This window comes from Acinonyx jubatus, chromosome B3 (assembly GCF_027475565.1).
Source record: "Acinonyx jubatus isolate Ajub_Pintada_27869175 chromosome B3, VMU_Ajub_asm_v1.0, whole genome shotgun sequence".
NCBI classification, from domain to species: Eukaryota; Metazoa; Chordata; class Mammalia; order Carnivora; family Felidae; genus Acinonyx; species Acinonyx jubatus.
The window spans coordinates 90,091,675-90,112,387 of record NC_069386.1 but is presented as its reverse complement, the minus strand read 5'-3'; the positions used below and the strand labels follow the sequence as shown (position 1 = coordinate 90,112,387).

Below are 20,713 nucleotides of genomic sequence, written 5' to 3'. Positions count from 1 at the left end.
TCTGAAGATTGTAATTGTGAGTCAAATATTTTGCCCCTGATTCACTATATAGATATGTAAAACTCTCAAACGTTTTTTGTCTCCCTGTTACCCAAAAGAAACCAATATTGTGCTATACGCTAGTACTGAGGGAACTGACCACTATGGACATGAAAGAAAAGTTGCAATTATTTTTAGGTAGATTTAGTAATCTAAAATACCTTTTCTTATTTAAATTAAAAACTTAGGAGAACCAAAAGGAAATTTGAAAAATGTGACAACTTTTCTAGAGACATCATAAGTGGAATGGAAAATCTTTCTGAATTTATACAATAATCAAAAAACCATAATATTCATAATTGAAACTGACAACAGATCAACAAAAAAAGCATATGATCAATACTTAATTTCTAGAAGACCAAGTGAATATTGCATACACTAAGGTTATAAAAAATTGATGGCAAGTATGAATGACAGTGTAAGAGATACAGAAGACAAATAAAGGAATCTTATAGTAAATAAAATATTCTTGCATTTGTTAAAATAGTGAAGAGGGCTTTATTAAGGACTATTGAGACAGATGTTAAGGTTATCATGTAGAGGAGAGAGATTGGACTCAACTCTGAACACAACATGGACAAGTGGGGATTTACAAAACAGAATTAAGAGGGCAAGTGATGGGAAGTTACTAAGAGAACATAGTGGGTGGGAGATTTTTGCCAAACCAGTTGAAGGAGATTCCTGATGTAGGCAGGCCAGGGTGATCATACTTCAAGGATGGGGAAATTCTCATTAAACTGAATTGACAAGATTCTTACTACATCTGGGCAAAGTAAGCCCAGCAAAGGGGCTAAGGTCTAGATCGAGCTCAGAGGAGGGCTCAGGGAAACATGACTACAGTTTGGATCAAAGAGTCTTTGTGGCCTACAGTACGAAAAAATGAAAACATTCAGAAGAAGGAAAAAAATGGAAAAGAAACCAAAATTCATAAATAAGAGAAAAAATATAACAGAATTAAATACCATAGAGATGAAGAAAAAGCTGTTTCTTCAAAGTAAATATTTAATTGAATCACAAGTTTGAAGTTTTTAAATGTTTTTCCAGTAAACCATTTTGATTAAAGTGATATTTTACTTTATAAGAATTATTTAAAATTTTTATGTTGTTTATATTTGCTTTTACAGTTACTTACAAAGTTAATTTATCTAAATAGATTAAAGACCCAAATGTGAGATCTAAAAACATACAACTCCTAGAAGAAAATATAGGCAATGATTTCTTTGACATTTGCTATAGAAACATTTTTGTATACATATCTCCTCAAGCAAGGGAGATAAAAGTTTATTAAGAATAAACCACTGGAAGTATACTAAAATAAAAACCTTTTGCACAGTGAGGGAAACCATCAATGAAACCAAATGGCAAACTACTCAATGATAGAAAATATTTGCAAATTATATATCTGATAAGTGGTTAATATCCAAAATATATAAAGAACTAATACAAATCAACACTGTAATAAAACAAATAAACTGATTAAAAATGGGCAAAGCTATTAAAAAACAGATTTTTTTCTAAAGAAGAAATAAAGATGGCCAACAGACACATGAAAACATGCTCAACATCACTAATCATCAGGGAAATGCAAATTAAAACCACAATAAGATATCACCTTACAGCTGTCAGAATGGCTAGAATCAAAAAGACAAGAAATAATAAGTGGTGATGAGGATGTGGAGAAAAAGGAACACTTGTGCACTGTTGATGGGAATGCAAACTGGTGCTGCCACTGAAGAAAACAGTATACAGTTTCCATAAAAAATTAAAAATAGAATTATCATATGATTCAGTTATTCCACTCCTGGGTGTTTACCCTTGCAAAATGAAAACAATTCAAAAGATACATACATTTATGTTCATTGCAGAATTATTTACCATAGCCAAAATGTGGAAGCATCCCAAGTGTCCATCAATAGATGAATGGATAAAGAAGTAGTATGTGTGTGTGTGTGTGTGTGTGTGTGCGCATGCACGTGCATATATATACACACACACTATATATACATATATACATATATATATATATATATATATACGCACGCGCACACACACACATCATATATAGACACACACACACACAATGAAAGTACCCAACCATAAAAAAATAACAAGATCTTGTCATTGAAATAATATGGATAGACCTAGAAAGTAAAATGCTAAATGAAATCAGTCAGATAGATAAAGACAAATACCATATAATTTCATTCAGATATGGAATTTAAGAAACAAACCAACAAAGAAAAAAAGGAGACAAGCAAAAAGATTCTTAAATACAGAGAACAAACTGGTAATTGTCAAAGGGCAAGTTGGTGGGGCAATGGGTAAAATAGACAAAGAATGTTAAGAGTATACTTATCTTGATAAGTGCTGAGTAATGTATAGAATTGTTGAATCATTATATTGTATACCTGAAACTAATATAACACAATTAGATATTTCCTCATGCCTGTTAAGGTAGCTATTAACAACAACAACAACAACAACAACAACAACAACAAAACATATAACAAGGCCTAGCAAGCATATGGAGAAATTAGAACCCTTATTCACTGTTGGTGGGCATATAGAACACTGTAGCTACTATGGAATACAGTATGGAGGGTCCTTAACAAATTAAAAATAGAACTTACATGTGACCCAGAAATCCTACTTTTGTGGTATATCCAAACAAATGAAATCAAGACCTTAAAGAGATGTCTGCACTCCCATGTTCACTCCAATATTAGTCATAAAAACCAAGATACGGAAATAATCTAAGTGTCTATGGATTAAAAATGTGGTGTACACATGTGATAATATATTATTCAGCCTTAAAAAAAAGGAAATCTACAATTTTATGGCATGGATTATCCTAGAGGACATTATTACTAAGTGATATAAGCCAGTCATAATCAGACAAATGCTGCAGATTCTCTCTTATGAGGTATCTGAAATAACCAAACTCATAGAAATAGAGACTAAAAGATGGCTCTCAGGGGCAGAGGAAGAGGGAAATAGAAAATTGTTGCTCAATGGGTATAAAGTTCAACTTAGATAGGATGAATAAATTCTAGAGCTTTGCTGCAAAATATACTACCAGTGGTTAATAATATGTTGTTCTGTACTTTAAAATATATAAAGAGAATAAACCTGGTGTTATGTTCATACCATAATGGAACAAACAAAAAAACAAACTTACAAACCTACATACACACAAAAGAACATAGGGAGATTGGGGGGTTGGTAGATGATTAGTACCTCGATTGTGTTGATAGTATCACAAGTGTATGTGAACATTCATAAAAATGTATTCATTAAATGTATATAATTTTTCATATATCAATTGTACCTCAACAAAGCAAGAATGTAATTTACTGGTTAACCCATTCATTCTTTAGTAGGATGTTCTTTAACCTCCACCTATTTGAAGGCTTTCCAAAATTTTTCCTGTGATTGATTTCAAGTTTCATAGCATTGTGATCTGAAAATATACATCATATGATCTTGATCTTTTTATATCTGTTGAGGGAGGATTTGTGATCCAGTATGCGGTCTATTCTGGAGAATGTTCCATGTGTACTCGAGAAGAATGTGTATTCTGCTGCTTTAGATGAGATGTTCTGAATACATGTTAAGTCCATATGGTCCAGAGTGTCATGTAAAGCCATCGCTTCCTTCTTGATATTCTGCTTTGATGATCTGTCCATTGTTGTAAGTAGGATATTAAAGTTTCCTAGGGTATTATTATCAATGAGTTTCTTTATGTTTGTTATTCATTGATTTATACATGGATTAACCAGGAAATTAAAGAAGAAATAACAAAATACATGGAAACAAATGGAAATGAAAATACAACAGTCCAAACCCTTTGGGATGCAGCAAAGGCAGTCTTAAGAGGAAAGTACATTGCAATTCAGGCCTATTTCAATAAGCAAGAAAGGTCCCAAATATACCTAACCTTACACCTAAAGGAGCTAGAAAAGAAGCAGCAAATAAAGCCTAAAGCCAGAATAAGAAAGGAAATAACAAAGATTAGGGTAGACATAAATGATATAGAAACAAACAAAAACACTTGAACAGATCATTGTAACTAAAAGCTGGTTTTTGAAAGAATAAACAAAATTGATAAACCTCTAGCTATACTTATCAAAAAGAAAAGAGAGGACCCAAATAGATAAAATCATCAATGAAAGAAGAGAGATCACAAGCAACACCACACAAACTCAAAGAATTATAAGAGAATACTAGGAAAAATTATATGCTAACTGGGCAATACAGAAGATATGGAAAAATTCCTAGAAATTCACACACTACCAAAACTGAAACTTTGAAGAATGAAATAGAACATTTGAACAGGCCCATAACCAGCAAAGAAATTAAACCAGTAATCAAAAATCTCCCAACAAATGAGTCCTGGGACAGATGGCTTCCCAGGGGAATTCTACCAGGCATTTAAAGAAGAGTTAATACCTATTCTCAACTGTTCACAAAAATAAAAATGGCAGGAAAGCTTCAAAACTCATTCTACAAAGTCAGCATTACCTCATTTCCAAAACCAGACAAAGATTCTACTAAAAAGAATTACAGGCCAACATCCGTGATGAACCTGGATGCAAAAATTCTCAACAAGACACTAGCAAATCAAATTCAACAGTACATTAAAAGAATTACTCACCATGATCAAGTGGGATTTATTCCTGAGCTGCAGGGCTGGTTCAATATTCACAAATCTATCAACGTGATTACACCACATTAATAAAAGAATGGATAAGAACCATATGATCCTTTCAATAGAGCAGAAAAAACATTTGACAAAATGCAGCATCCATTCTTGATAAAAACCCTCAAGAAAGTAGAGATAGAAGGAAAATAGCTCAACATCTTAATAGCCATGTATGAAAGGCTCGCAGCCAATATTATCCTCAATGGGAAAAAAACAGAGCTTCCCTCTAAGGTTAGAAACACAGTAGGGATGTCCACTCTCTATACATAGAGAGTTGTTTAACATAGTGAAGTCCTAGCCATAGCAATCAGACAACAAAAAGATAAAAGGCATACAAATTGGCAAAGATGAAGTCAAACTTTCACTCTTTGTGGACATGATACTCTGTGGAAAACCTGACAGACTCCACCAAAAAACTGCTAGAACTGATACATGAATACAGCAAAGTTGCAGGATATAAATTGGTTTCATTTCTATATACCAATAATGAAGCAACAGAAAGAGAAATCAAGAAAACAATCCCATTTACAATTACACCAAAAACCATAAGATACCTAGGAATAAACCTAACCAAAGAGGTAAAAAGATCTGTATGCTGAAAACAATAGAGACTTTATGAAAGAAGTTGAAGAAGACAAAAAGAAATGGAAAAACATTCCATGCTCATGGACTGGAAGAACAAATATTGTTAAAATATATATACTACCCAAAGCAATATACACATTCAATGCAATCCCTATCAATATAACATCAGCATTCTCCACAGAGCTATAACAAACAATCCTAAAATTTGTATGGAACCAGAAAAGCCCCCGGATAGCCAAATTAATGTTGAAAAAGAAAACCAAAGCTGGAGACATCACAATTTCAGACTTCAAGCTGTATTACAATGCTATAATCATCAACATACTATGGTACTAGCACAAAAACAAACACATATCAATGGAACAGAATAGAGGACCCAGAAATGGGCCCACAAATGTATGGCCAACTTCTCTTTGACAAAGCAAGAAAGAGTATCCAATAGAGAAACAAAACAAAACAAAACAAAACAAAACAAAAAAAACAAAAAACCAAAACAAACCAAAACAAAACAAAACAAAGAAAAAAAAACAGTCTCTTCAGCAAATGGTGATGGGAAAACTGGACAGTGACATGCAAAAGTATGAAATTGGACTACTTTCTTATGTCATATGATTTCACTCATATGTGGAATTTAAGAAACAAAACAGATGAACATAGGGGAAGGGAGAGAAAAAATAAAAACAGGGAGAGAGGCAAACTGTGAGAGACTCTTAAATATGGAGAATAAACTGAGGGTTCCTAGAGGAGAGGTGGGAGTGGGAGTGGGAATGGGATAAATGGGTAATGGGCATTAAGGAGAGTACTTATTGGGATGAACACTGGTTATTATATGTAAGCAATGAATCACTGGGTTCTACTCCTGAAACCAATATTATCTGTTAACTAACTTGAATTTATACGTATATATGTATGTGTGTGCATGTATATGTATATATATATGTATATATACATATATATATATATATATATGTATATATACACACAGTACTTTCTCTGAGGAAGCTTGTAATACTTTCTTCTTACCCTTGAGATTGAGGTAGTTTCACACACACGCATATATATATTTCACACATGTGTGAAACTACCTCAATCTCAAGGGTAAGAAGAAAGTATTACAAGCTTCCTCAGAGAAAGTATAGTTTACTTGTAGGGCAAAGATAATTATATCATGTTCAGGCCTCTCATGTGCAACAGGAAGTCAACACACAAAAGAGCAATATTTATGCACTCTGTTGAGAAAAGAATTATCCTTAAGAACCCTCTGCCCAACCATGTAACAGTTGTGTTGTCTTTTTCTTAGGGCAAAATAAATACTTCTTTTTATTTTACAATTTTATAAAAGACACTAGAGGATATCTGTGAACAATATCCGAAGGAGAAAAAAGAAAAACTGAAGCAACTTGTTGTAATTTACCTGACCAAATGGCACTTTAATCAGAGAAAGGGATTCAAGAAAGGCACAGAAAAGGTTAAAAAAAATAGAAAACAAAAAAAAATAATATGGCATGTTTATTAAGGTGGAATTGGATTATGGTGTGTCCAGAAGCTCATTTGAGATTTTTGTGTATTACTAAAATAAAAGAGATATAACAATAACAATGATAATAATGTTAATTCTGTCAACGAACTCATGAAAACACAGGATTTAGAGGGAAAGTTTTCAGTAAAAGTATCCTAAATTTTCTTCTGATGATGGTGTATGCATATTAAATTTTATGTAAGAATATACTTAATTGTGTGTGAGTTGTAATTGAACTTATTTTTTTAATGTTTATTTTGAAAGAGAGCATGAGTGGGGGAGGGGCAGAGAGAGGGGGGAGAGAGAGAATCCCAAGAAGGCTCTGTGGGGTCAGCACAGAGCCCAATGTGGGGCTTGATCTCACAAACCATGAAATCATGAACTGAGCCAAAATCAAGAGTCAGACACTTGGGGCACCTGGGTGGCTCAGTCGGTTAAGCATAGACTTCAGCTCAGGTCATGATCTCATGGCTTGTGGGTTCAAGCCCCGCATCAGGCTTTGTGCTGTCAGCTCAGAGCTTGGAGCCTGCTTCAGATTCTGTGTCTCCTTTCTCTGCCCTTTCCCCACTCACCCTCTCTCTCTCTCTCAAAAATAAATAAAAAATTTTAAAAAAGAGTCAGAGACTTAACTGACAGCCACCCAGGCACCCCAAGTAATTTAATTTTATTTATAGAAATGATATTGTAACTATATAAGGTAATGGATGATAACTAAATTTATTACGGTAATTATTTCTGTATATATACAGCTAATGTATATATCATGTTGTACACCTTAAATACACTATTGTATGTCAATTGTATCTCAATAAAACTAGGAAAATAAAAAAAATTAACATATAAAAATATATAATTTTATGTTTGATAGAAATAAGATGGTAACCACCAGTGAATTTAAAACAAATATTAAAATATCAAAATGGCTGTTTTATCAGTCTTTTGTTTCTCCATACAAATTTCATTTTTATTTTTACTTGTTGGATTTTTTTTCTCCATATAACCTGTTACTATGTATTAGTATCTATATGCAAAATAACTAGCTGAGATTTTTATTGGTATGACACTGAATTTATAGATCAGAGTGCAAAGGACTGACACATCACAATAGTGAGTCTTCCTTTCTATGAACATGGAATATCTCTTCATTTAGCTATTTAATCAGTTTACTTCATATAGATCTTTCATATATTTTATTAGGTTTAAGTTTTTACCCAATTATTTCATTTTTGGGGGGTTGCTCATGTAAATGGTTTTGTGTTTTTTAATTTCAAATTCTACTTGTTCCTTGCTGGTATATTGACTTTTGTATATCAACTTTATATATTCCATCCTTACTATAATGACATTAGTTCTAAGAGAGTTTGTGTGTGTGTGTGTGGATTATTTCAGATTTTCTATTTAGACAATTATGCTATTCTGAAAACAGCAGTATTATTTCTTCCTTCTCATCTGTATATTTCGTATTCTTTTTCTTTTCTTACTGAATTAGAGAAGACTTCTCATATGATGTTGTAAAAGAATGTGAGAAAGGACATCTTTGCCTTGTTCTTGTAGGTTTATTGTAAATATTCTTTATCAAGGTGAAGGCCTCCCCTCTATTCCTAGTTTGCTGAGAGTTTATCATGGATGGGTATTGGATTTTGACAAATGCTTTTTTTTTCATTTATTGATATGATCACATGATTTTTCTTCTTTATCCTATTGATATGATGCATTACCATTAGAGTTTCGAGAAGCCTTGCATATGTGTGATAAATACCATTTGATCATGGGAAATGATTCTTTATACATTTTTGGATTTTATTTTTATTTTGATGAAGATTTTTACATCTGTGTTCATGAACCATACTGGTGTGTAGTTTCTTTTCTTGTAATGTCTTTGTCTCGTTTTAATATTCTGGTAATGCTGGCCTCATAGAATGAGTTAGGAAACATTCCTTCTGGTTCTACTTCTTAAGTAGACTATAACTAATTGGTACAATTTCTTTTTGGCTCATTTGGTAGAATCCTCAGTGAACCCATCTTGGCCTGGTGCTTTTTGTTTTGGAAAGTTATCAATAGATTAAACATTTTTTTAATATAAAATTTATTGTCAAATTGGTTTCCAAACAACACCCAGTGCTCATCCCAACAAGTGCCCTCCTCAATACCCATCACCCCCCCCCCCCATCAACCCTCAGTTTGTTCTCAGTTTTTAAGAGTCTCTTATGTTTTGGCTCCCTCCCTCTCTAACCTTTTTTTTTTTTTTTTTTCTTTCCTTCCCCTCCCCCTTGGCCTTCTGTTAAGTTTCTCAGGATCCACATAAGAGTGAAAACATATGGTATCTGTCTTTCTCTGTATGACTTATTTCACTTAGCCTAACACTTTTTAAAAAGATACAGGCTTATTCACATTTCGAGGGGGCATTTATCTTGATCATGTTCTTGAGCTTCCTGGATCTATGGCTTTGTGTCTGACATTAATGTAAGGAATTCTAAGTCATTATTGCTTCAAATACTTCTGTTCTTTTCACTCTTCCTTCTCCTCTGGTATTGCCATTACACATATGTTACACCCTTTGTAGCTGTCTCTCTGTTCTTGATACACCATTCTAGATTCCCCCACCCCCCACTGGTGTCTTTTTTCTTTGCTTTCCACTTTTCACAGTTTAAATTTAGATAATCCTGAGTACAAAGATTTTTCCTTCAGCCTGTCCATTTAGCCCTCCTAGTAAGTTAGGAAGCTTTTTTGTTACAGTGCTTTTGATATCTAGTAATTCTTTTTTATTTTCTCTTAGAATTTACACTCTCTATTTTGGCCCATATGTTCTTTCATGCTGTCTACCTTATCAGAGTTCTTAGTATATTAAGAATTGGTGTTTTAAATTCCTGTCTGAAAACACCAGCATCCCTGCCACATCTTAGCCTCATTCTGATGCTTGCTCTGTCTCTTCCAAGTGTTTTCTGACTTTTAGTAAGTGTTGGCTATTTTACTGGATAGCTAGATGTGATGTACTAGGTAAAAAGAATTGCTGTAAATAGGTTGTTAGTAATGTGGTAGTAAGATATTTGGGCATATGAAGTGTTCTATAGTCCTACGATTAGGTCTCCACCTTTTAATGAGACTGTGCCTTCATATTATGAACTTCACAAGGGCTTCTTAGACCCTACCTACTTGGGTGGGACCAGATGGCCAAAGTGGACTGGAGTTGGGTATTTTCTTTTTCTACATGAAAGGCTAGAGCCATTGAAGGTTGGGTCTTTACATTTACCCAGGTTAGTTAGATTCTAATTAAACCACATTAGGTTAGACTCTGGATAAACGGTTTCTTCTGAGTACAGACCTTATTAAGAACACAGTGTTCTCGCATATTCAAAATGGTTCCTTTTCTCCCTCCCACCATGGAAGCATGAATGCCTAAGAATATTTTTCCGATACTTACTCTATAATCTGGTTGAGCTCTGGATGTTTAAACTCACAAAAGCATGATTCCTGCTATGACTGGGTCCTCTAGGAATTTTTGACTCTTAGGATTGTCCACCTTGAGTTTCTCACAATTAATTAAAGATCAAATATTTCTAGTTTAGCACTGGTTCCTACTAACATTTCTTCTAGTGGGTTTCTGCTGCAGTTAAGTTGTGACATTTTGTTTGTCTCTTCAGTTTTGGAGGCAGCTGTTTATTCTATGGCCTGACTTCACTTCCAGATCTAAGAAGTCTTGATTTTTCAGTGTGTATAGGTTTTCACTAGTAGTTAGGACAGAGTGGCAACTTCCAAGTTTCTTACATACTGAAAGGGAAACCAGAAGTCTCTGCATTTATTTTTAACAGAATATAATGTTGAAACACTTCATTGGTGGGGGGGGGGGGGTGTAACAAGTTTTTATTTGGCTTATTTTATTTTATTCATTGATGTATAAAAACAGGATTTCGATTAGCTCAATACACATTTATAAATTACTAAAAATGGAAATTATTAATTTCTTACCAGCAAATTTTCCCTTTTGAACTTATTATAATAATATTGTTACCTTGGACTTTGTATTGTTAAATTATAAGCTATAATTTTTGTATCTATGCTTAATTTTTGATCTTTTATATGCACTTTGTTTCTATTGGTGGTTTTATATTTCTATCTGTTATAATTTTAAAATAAAGTAATTTTACGTGTTGCATATAATTTAAACAAAAAACACAGGGAAATCTCAGATGTCACATGATTATAATTTGTTTCCTTTTTTCTTTTTGAAAATGCATTTTTCTAAGAATACCTTGGTAATTGTTCATGTCATGTTTGATTTCCTTTTTGAGCTTAAAGATAAACAATGATTTACTAGGGGTATGTGTTTCAGGCCTACGAAAATGAATATACTGAAACATGTTGACACAAAAGATGAATTCTCTTCTGCCAGTACTTCTGTCCAGTCGCTAATCTTGCTTTATAATTAATTAGCTGTCAGATCTGCTAAACTTTCATGAAGAGACTACACAGATGTCATGGCAAATTGTTCCTGAAATTAAGATCTGAACTGAGAATGTTCTTTATCCTGACCTTACAATTCTTTTTATTGATTTTGCTGTCATTTTCACCTGTTCAGAACAGAAAGAAATGGAAATGGTGCTTTATTTGTTTCTAAGAAGGCACTGTCATAAACAAATGAAGAAATAGTTTAGTGTTTCTCTCAAAACTTAAATATGTGTGTGCATGTGTGTATATCTTTAACTACTCAACATTGAATTGTTGAAGTGACAACATGAATGTAAGACAAAAATTATATAGTTTAGATATTTAATATATAAAATGGATTTATAAAATGAAGCCATTGAAAATTCAATTGGAATATGTGATAGACAATATTTTTTCATCTGTCACTCTAAATTGTTTTAACATATTTTGCTTTATTATTTGTTAAAAATGTATTGATTTCATTTGTGTGGAGATCAATTTAAATGTTAACATTCCTTACACAAGTTCCAATGCACGTTTTGTAGTCATTTGAGCAATAAAATGTTCTCAGTGTACTGGAGTATCCTAAACTAGTAAGAATTTATTAACTTTTTTGATAACTGGAAATAAAATGGAGAATATGTAATATATTTAATCACATATTCATTTCTATAAATATGTGCCATAATTTTGATGTCTCATTGTAATTACAAATTCTTATTCCAATTTTCCCAACAAACGCTATTTAATTAGAATATTCTGATGGCATTAAAAGTTCCATGTAAATGTTTTTTAATGTTTATTTATTTTTGAGACATAGACAGAGCATGAGCAGGGAGGGGCAGAGAGACGGGGACACAGAATCCGAAGCAGGTTCTAGGCTCTGAGCTGTCAGCACAGAGCCCAAGACGAGGGGTTCTAACTCATCAACCGTGAGGTTATAACCTGAGCCAAAGTCGGAGGCTCAAGTGACTGAACCACTCAGGCGCCCCTCCATGTAAATATTTTTAATTGCATATAGTTCCATTGTATTAATGACAGTTCACAGGTGTGATATTGTAAGACACACAACGGCAGTAACAGCACTATATTTGAATATTCGGTATTTATGGAAGCATTCCAATGTAATGTACCGTGTTAATGCCTTTTCACATAAATACTTGTCCATTTAAAAATAATTTCTTTAGGGGAGCCTGGGCGGATCAGTCGGTTGCGTATCTGATTTCAGCTCAAGTAATGATCTCCCCGTTGGCGAGCTGGAGCCCCACGAGGGGCTCTGTGGTTACAGCTCAGAGCCTGGAGTCTGCTCCGGATTTTTTCTCTCTCTCTCTCTCTCTCTCTCTCTCTGCCCCTCCCTCGCTCATGCTCTATCTCTGTCTCAAAAATAAAATAAAAACATTAAAAAAAATTTTTAATAAAAAAAATAAAAATAATCTATTTAAAATAGTTTCCCAAAATGCAGTTGCTGTGCACAAATCTTGGATCAACCGAAGCCTTCCTTCCCCGAAGCGAATAAATTTACCTCAAGAAGCGGATGAAACCAGTGTCTGGTTCCTCCCTCTTCTCTCTGAGATGGTCTGGTGTTTCCGGAACACGACCTCTTCTCATCCAGGGAACAGGACGTCCAGGTACATGGATATGGGAGCGCCCAATGCGGCTCTGTGGAGCGGCTGTGGGGGATGGGGCCCGGTGCAGGCCTCCACCTGAGGGCTCTGCTGCCTTCAGCCCGCCGGAAGGACGTGAGCACGCGCAGTCCTCAGTGGCTGCGACGTCACCACACGCTGCCGCAGCCGCGCAGCTGCCCAGGGCTGCAATTCCTCCAAGAGCCCTCGTGGCACGTGGAGGGCCAGTCACTGGCCCTGGCGTGCAGGCTGCGGTGACCTTCACTGAACTCCGATGAGGCCTTGAGGACCAGCGGCCCGGACGCCAGGGGGCAGGCAGGACTCCTAAAGTTTCTCCTGCCTTATTACAGTCAGCACCCCCAGCGCTGGGACATGGCGTCATTGCGCACGTTTTATCCACTGTGGCTCCTGACCTCTTTCCGTGCTTCCGTTTCACACCAGTGTTTCCTTTGCCTACATAGTAAGCTACCAACTCAGAAGCAGGTAAGAGTGTGCTTCTAGTGTATTCAGTATACCTATGAGAAGGACAGTTTTTCCTTACTGTGTCAATAATTAGGCAATCTGACGGACATGCTTTTAGCATTTTTGCTCTTCTGTCAAAATACTAATCTAGTGGTAAATTGATGACACCTTATTAAAAGTTTAACGTTGGTTGGGCTTTCAGCTTGAATCTGGATTTTAAGTTAAGTTCTAACTTATCACAGTAATAACTGTACCTTTAAATGAGATATCTTTGCTTTTTGACATATGGAGTAAAAGCAGTAGATAGAGAGGTTTGCCCTTTTTAATAATTTAATAAGTTTAATTATAAATTTTCATATATATATAAAGGCAGAAATAGATATATACATACATATATGTGTTTATATCTGTACTTTTTTTCAATAAACCAGGGCCAGTAAATTTCTATGTATATATAAACATATCATCTCTATATATACATTTTACCCAAATATTTTGTCAACTGTTTATATACACTTAAACAAATGTTGCTTCAGTAGTTGTTTAAAATTTATTTGGGGCGCCTGGGTGGCGCAGTCGGTTGAGCGTCCGACTTCAGCCAGGTCACGATCTCAGGGTCCGTGAGTTCGAGCCCCGCGTCAGGCTCTGGGCTGATGGCTCAGAGCCTGGAGCCTGTTTCCGATTCTGTGTCTCCCTCTCTCTCTGCCCCTCCCCCATTCATGCTCTGTCTCTCTCTGTCCCCCAAAAAATAAATAAACGTTGAAAAAAAATTTTAAAAAATTTATTTTAATGATTATTTATTTTTGAGAGAGCAACAGAGTGTGAGTGGGGGAGGGAGGGACAGAGAGAGAGGAAGACACAGAATCCAAAGCAGCTTCCAGGCTTTGAGCTGTCAGCAGAGCTGGAGGCAGGGCTCGAACTCACAAGCGGTGAGATCATGACCTGAGCCAAAGTCAGATGTTTAACCGACCGAGCCACCCAGGTTCCCCAGGAGTTGTTTAATATCTTATTACATTGGGCAGATGGTCTAAAAACCTATTAAATTGATTTGATAATAGAGACCCTTTTCTTGTTTAAAGGGAATATTAAATATGGTAGTCTTTTGTTTTATCTTTTAATGGGTTTTTTATTAATGTGCATCTTTATAGGGTTTTAAAAATAAGATGAAATTGAATCACTAAAATGCTCTTCAGCATCATTGCTTTTGAAAATAATATGAAACTACTATGAAATATTCATATTTCATCAAATGGCTGTATGAATGTAATATATTGTGCAGAAATAGTATATAGAGTCTACTAATATAATAGAAAGCAAAAAGCAAATTTAGTGGTTTTTCTGATTAATAATTTAAACAACTTCTCTAGAAAATTTAATGCAAGTTTTTTTATTTATAATGGGACGATGTACAATACACTAAGACACTAATGTGAGTTATAGTGCATAACTTATTTCCACTTTTATTAAACAGTAAAAATGAAATGATTAAATTGTGTATACATTCAGTTTGGGAATTTTGAGTTCAGTACTTGGGTTACATTTAGAAAGAAATCTGTTTTTTCTTTTCTTCAAAAAGATTCAATTTACAGGAAAGCCTTTTATAAGCAGAGGTTTGATTAAGATAAATAACAGATTTGCCTGCCTAGCTCAGTCATTGGAGCATGACTCTCTTGATCTCGGGGTCCTGTGTTTGAACCCCACATTGGGTGGAGAGATTACTTAAAAAAAAGATAACATAAAGTGGTTCTTTATGGTATAGACATAAAAACACTGCTGCGTTCATCAACATGTTGTCTTTGCTTTGGTTTTGGTGATGTACACCTTTGAATTCAGTGATTGTCATTATTTGATTTCCTTATCTATCCCAAATCATCAAACTTTTAGCTCTAAAATATAGTATTTTATTTTTTCTATACATGCTGAGAATGAATTTGGTATGAATTTTTTTCTTTTTTCACAATCTTAAAATCCTATAAAAGCAATTGTAAATTCCATTCATTTGTTGCTTAAGTAAATTAACTTTGTACATTTTTTTCTCTTTTAACCTAATTAAACAAGTAACTTAAACTTATTTACTTTTATAAAAAATGAAACTATTATCTATCACACAATAATTTATTAATTCATTATTAGGGGATGCTAAATGATACACTTAAAACTTCTGAAAGTTAAACCAGTTAAAATTTCATATTTGAGATTTGACTTCCTGAATTTTATATTAGAAAAGGTAGGTTATCTGTAGTGGTGTGATAACTTCTCTAATATTTGAAAACTCTATTAAATATAACATTTAACTTTCTATAGTATTTCTAATTATATATTTAAAGATAATGAAGCATAATAAAAATAATATATTAATGAGTCTTCAAGCATTTAAAATGTCTCACCCAGAGAGTGATCTGTAAACTTGTCAACCAAATGGTAAAATTTAAAATATTAAATATTATACCACTTGATGCTTTGATATGTATATGTACTGGGAAGTGACCACATAATCAAGCTAATTAATATATCCACCTCATCCAGATAGTTTCTGTTTTCTTTTTCTTTCTTTATTTTGTGGTAATAAGACTTAATTTTAAATCTACCCTCTCAGCCTATGTCAAGTATATAATACAATGTTGTTAGATGTAGGCGCCAATGCCATACATGAGATCTCAAGAATTTATTCTTCTGTGTAACTGAAACTTTGTACACTTTGATCAACATCAGCCCATTTTCCCCTTTTCCCAATCCCTGGAAACCATCATTCTATTCTTTATTAATTTTTACTACTTTGGATTTTGCATATTGTGTAATTGAAATCATGAAATATTTGTCATTCTGGGTCTGACTTATTTCACTTAGTATAATGCTCTTCAAATTCAACCATATTGTTACAAATGACTTTACTTCCTTCTTTTTTCAGGCTAAATAATATCCCATATTATTATAATAATTTTAGATATTGTATATAACTTAATACATAATATATAATAACATATAAAGTATAATACACAGTAAATTATAATACCATACATTTATTATATAAATAATGTTTCATATATATATCACCTTTTCTTTTTCCATTTATCTGTTGATAGATAGTTGGGTTGTTTCCATATCTTGACTATTGTGGGATAATGCTGTGATTAATATGGGAGTACACATATCTTCTTAAGGTCCTAATTCAAATTTCCATGGATAAATACCCAGAAGTGGTATGGCTAGATTATATGGTGTTTCTGTTTTTCAGTTTTTTCAGGAACTTTCATATTGTTTTTCATAATAACTGCACCATTTACCATTCCCAGCAACAGTGTACAAGGGTTCTAATTTCTCCACATCCTTGCCAACACTTACCTCTTTCTTTTTTTTAAATAGTCATCTTAACGCATTTCTCTGATTTCCCTGATGGTTAATGATGTTGACTATCTTTTCATGTACCTGTTTGACCATTTGTGCATCTTTGGAGAGACTCTATTCAAGTACTCTGCTCATTTTTTAACTGGTATATTATTTTTTAAATTATTTTGGAGTTGGAATTCTTTGCATATTTTAGATAGTAACCTCTTATCAAATATATGGTTTACAAGTATTTTCTTCCATCCCATAGGTTGCTATTTCATTTCATTTACTGTTTCTTGGCTATCGGAAGTTTTTCATTTGCTGTGGTCCCACTTTTCTATTTTACATTTCTTGCCTGTCCTTTGGTGTCATATCCACAAAATCAGTAACAAGGCCAATGTCATGGAACTTTTTTCCCTGTGTTTTCTTCTAGGAGTTTCCGGATTGTTTAATGTTAAAGAATGATCTTAAATACCACCCAGTCAGGGAGACTAATGAAGGTTGAAATAATACCAATGAATAACTTCCTCTATCTCTGATTAGGTGATTTTTATTTCATTTAGTAGTATTTCTAAGTAAATTTCATTTGATTATTGAGTATTTAAGTTCCGTTATTACTAAGCCTTTGTATAATTATATCATTACTCAGTCAATTAGAACATTAAAGTCAAAATATCTTGAGTTTCTTTGTACTTGCAAGGATGATAAAAAATTACCTTTCTATTGATAGAATATCAATAGTAACTCTTCTAGACTCTTAAGAGTATGTTAGAGCTTTTTCAGACTTTTTTGATATCTCATTTCTCAACTTTTGTTTTCTCCAATTGGTATCGCTTTCTCTGGTAGCTGCAGTGATAAACACCTGCCACTTACTGCTTTTGATAAATGCTCTGAGGCTAGATCTTTCCCATTAAAGGTAACTCTGAGATCAAATAATGACAAGCCTAGTGAGTGGGGTTTTTCCAGAAAGTTTCAAGACAAGTTGAAAGTGGCGATACTCTGGAGATGGAGTTTTTGGGGAGCTCCAAACCATCATCTCTACTCCAGTGTTTGCTAAGCTGCTGGTTATAAACTACTGTATGCTTGGAGACAGGGTACATAGGAGATAAAGCATGTTATAAGCTCTCTGGTTTGAGAATCAGCAGCTTGTTGCAGTTGAATCATTCTTGGATTGTTGCAAACGTTGGTAAATGTGCAGATTTCTGAATAACTTAATTTTTACAAATTTTCCCTGTTTTCTTGCTTTTGTGGAACATCAGAGTTTCAGAAGATTTTACTCTCCCATTTCAAAAGTGCTTCTCAGTTGATTATGTTTGGATATATTTAACATGTTAAGAAGAGATGAAAGTATTTAATTCACTTTAATTTCTCACATCTTAATTATGCAATTGCCATTTTAACAGAAAGAAAAGAAGTAGGGGTTAATTTGCTTATTTATTTTTTTCTTTTATGTAAAACAGATTATGGACATATAGTTCAGAGATAGATCTCAATGAGTTTGATGTAGCAAACTTGAGAATCTCATCAAATTAGGGTTACAATCACTTCAATTTGTTTTGTGGTGAACAGAAATTTTAAAATTTATAATGCTCTTAACTTATTTATAGAATGAAAAAGAACCCAAGAATCCACTTACTTATTCATTTAAACTGAAAATTCTGTGACGGTTTTATTACACTTTAAACTCCTGAAGGAAAATAATGGATATATAATGAATGCATAAACATTCAAATAACCCCTTGTAAACAAATGAAATGTTGGTGTAATTTAAATATGCAAAGCATGCACATTCCTTATATAGCACAATGATAACAAAGAGATCATTACAATTACATGATATTTTTCTTAAAACATACACTACTGCTAAAATTTTTCCCTTTGTGATATATTTTATTTTCTTGGTTGTAACCTGGATTCAGTATGAACATAGGTGTGGAAAACCTGACATATCAAATAACCAATAAATTAACATGTACTTAATGGGACATTAATAATATAGACAGTGTAGATTATTATGAAAAAAAAGCCTGTGAAATTTATATTTCATATATTTGGAAGCTACTTTTTTTCTAGTACTAGAATCTGTCAATAATTAGCTAGTTTACAGAAAGTTGATTTTTTCTGCCATGCTTATATTAGATATATATATGGTTTCATTCTCCTCTTTCCCTCAAGTACATTTCCCCTTCCCACATACACTTTTCAGGAAACTTTCAGAGCTTTCCAAATCACCGAAACTCACAGTTTCCCCCCAAACAGTGTAATGCAATCTTGAAAGTGCATTGCAAATACAAACATATACTAGGTACAATGTGTGATACTATATTGTAAGTATTTATCATTAGCTGTATTCCATATTTCATATTAGTGAGAGCTATAGTCTTAGAATTTTACTAGTTTGGCTTTTTCATTCTCACATATATTTTTAAGTGGAAAATCATCAGTAGTGTAGGATTCTTTTTCTCATAAATAGACAGTTTTTCAGCAAATGAGGAGAAATATATGACATAGTATGAATTGACATTACTCAATTTTTTAATCTATTTCATGTGTTTAAAATAATTACTTTAAATGTTGAAAATATTTTACATTGTATTGGATTGATCATTGCTGTAGCTTTGCATATATATTTATATTCAGTTTTGGGCATTTAAGCCATATACACAGAAATACAAACATACAATTGAACTACTGTTATATATGTTTCCTTGTTATTTTTAAATGTTTATTTATTTATTTTTGAGAGAGGGCTAGCATGCACATGTGCTGTGGGGATGGGGCAGAGAGAGAGAGACAGAGACAGAGACAGAGACAGAGAGAGACAATCCCAAGCAGAATCTGCTGGTACAGAGCTGGAGGCAGGGCTCGAACCCATGAACCTGAACCTTGAGATCTTGGCCTGAGCTGAAACCAAGAGTCAGACTCTGTTGACTGAGCCACTCAGGCCCCCTTCTTGTTCTTATATCGAAGCAAGACAGGTATTAGAATTTTCTTTCTTTTTTTTTTTTTTTTTTTGTATTTTTAAAATTGTATACAGTAATTTATTAAAAAATGCTTGGTGACCTTTAAAACAGTATATTCTGATTAACTGGTTCCCCGTTTTTACACTAGCATTCAGGGAGTGAACTGAATGGCTACTCAATTAAGACACAGAATATTGCAAAGGTGACTGATGTATTATGGTTAAAAATCACCTCATAAAGCTTTTGATATTAGAGGTATTTCTTCATGAAATAGGCTGTAAACGGGCAGAGGAAAATTTTCAAGGCAAATATTTTCCAACATTAAATAGTGAAAAAAGAAAGCACTATAAGACACACACAATGAAGAAGTGATCACATATGATACATTTTTTAGGCCACATACTCTCAGATTGATTTTCCACTTGGAATATGTTTTCTGATTTACATATAAAATTATAATCACATCACTTGATCATGAAATCCCTCTACATACAGGTCATGATAATTCAACATAATGTAAAGTAAAATAAAATCTGTTCTTGGAATACAGATAAATTTGTCTTCTGCTGTTCCATGTTTCCTTGTCCAAACTTCAGAAATACAAAAAAGCTCTGAAAAATTATACATTTTTTTCATAGTTTATTTGGTGACAAACATAATCTCTTCTGAGAAGAGACCACTTGTCATCTTTATTTATTCACTTAAGGTGCATATTTTTAAACTTTGCTACAGAAAAACCAGAAATTTTAATTATGGGTAGCTCTCCCAGATTCTGTGGGGAGAGTTCCATAATAGGTATAAATTCATATACTAACTTTCTCAGATCAAAAAATTCAGAATTCCAGATTCTTTTGATCTCAAGGTTTTAGATTAACTTCTAAACAGATGGTGTAACTTTTTAAATACTGTTTACAATAGAGGTTAACAGAAATGTTCAAAATCCTTTTTGGAAGGTTTTTAAAAGTTAAAAATTCTCCATTCAAGGCTTCAAATACACAGTGATTATTAGTTTCACAAGTGACATTCAGTAGTTATTGGAGATAAAATTTGTTATCATGAAATGTAAAAA

General features: G+C 33.4%; 1 protein-coding gene across 1 annotated transcript in view; it reads right to left on the bottom strand.

Moving 5' to 3' along the window:
• The window catches only part of LOC128316027 (uncharacterized), a 75,011-nt gene extending 61,729 nt beyond the window's left edge, over nt 1-13,282 (bottom strand). Inside the window, exon 1 of the mRNA XM_053224417.1 lies at nt 12,793-13,282. Within this exon, the coding sequence (XP_053080392.1) occupies nt 12,793-13,274 (482 nt within the window). The 5' untranslated portion in view covers nt 13,275-13,282. The remainder of the gene's footprint in view (nt 1-12,792) is intronic.
• Nucleotides 13,283-20,713: the final 7,431 nt, after the last annotated feature.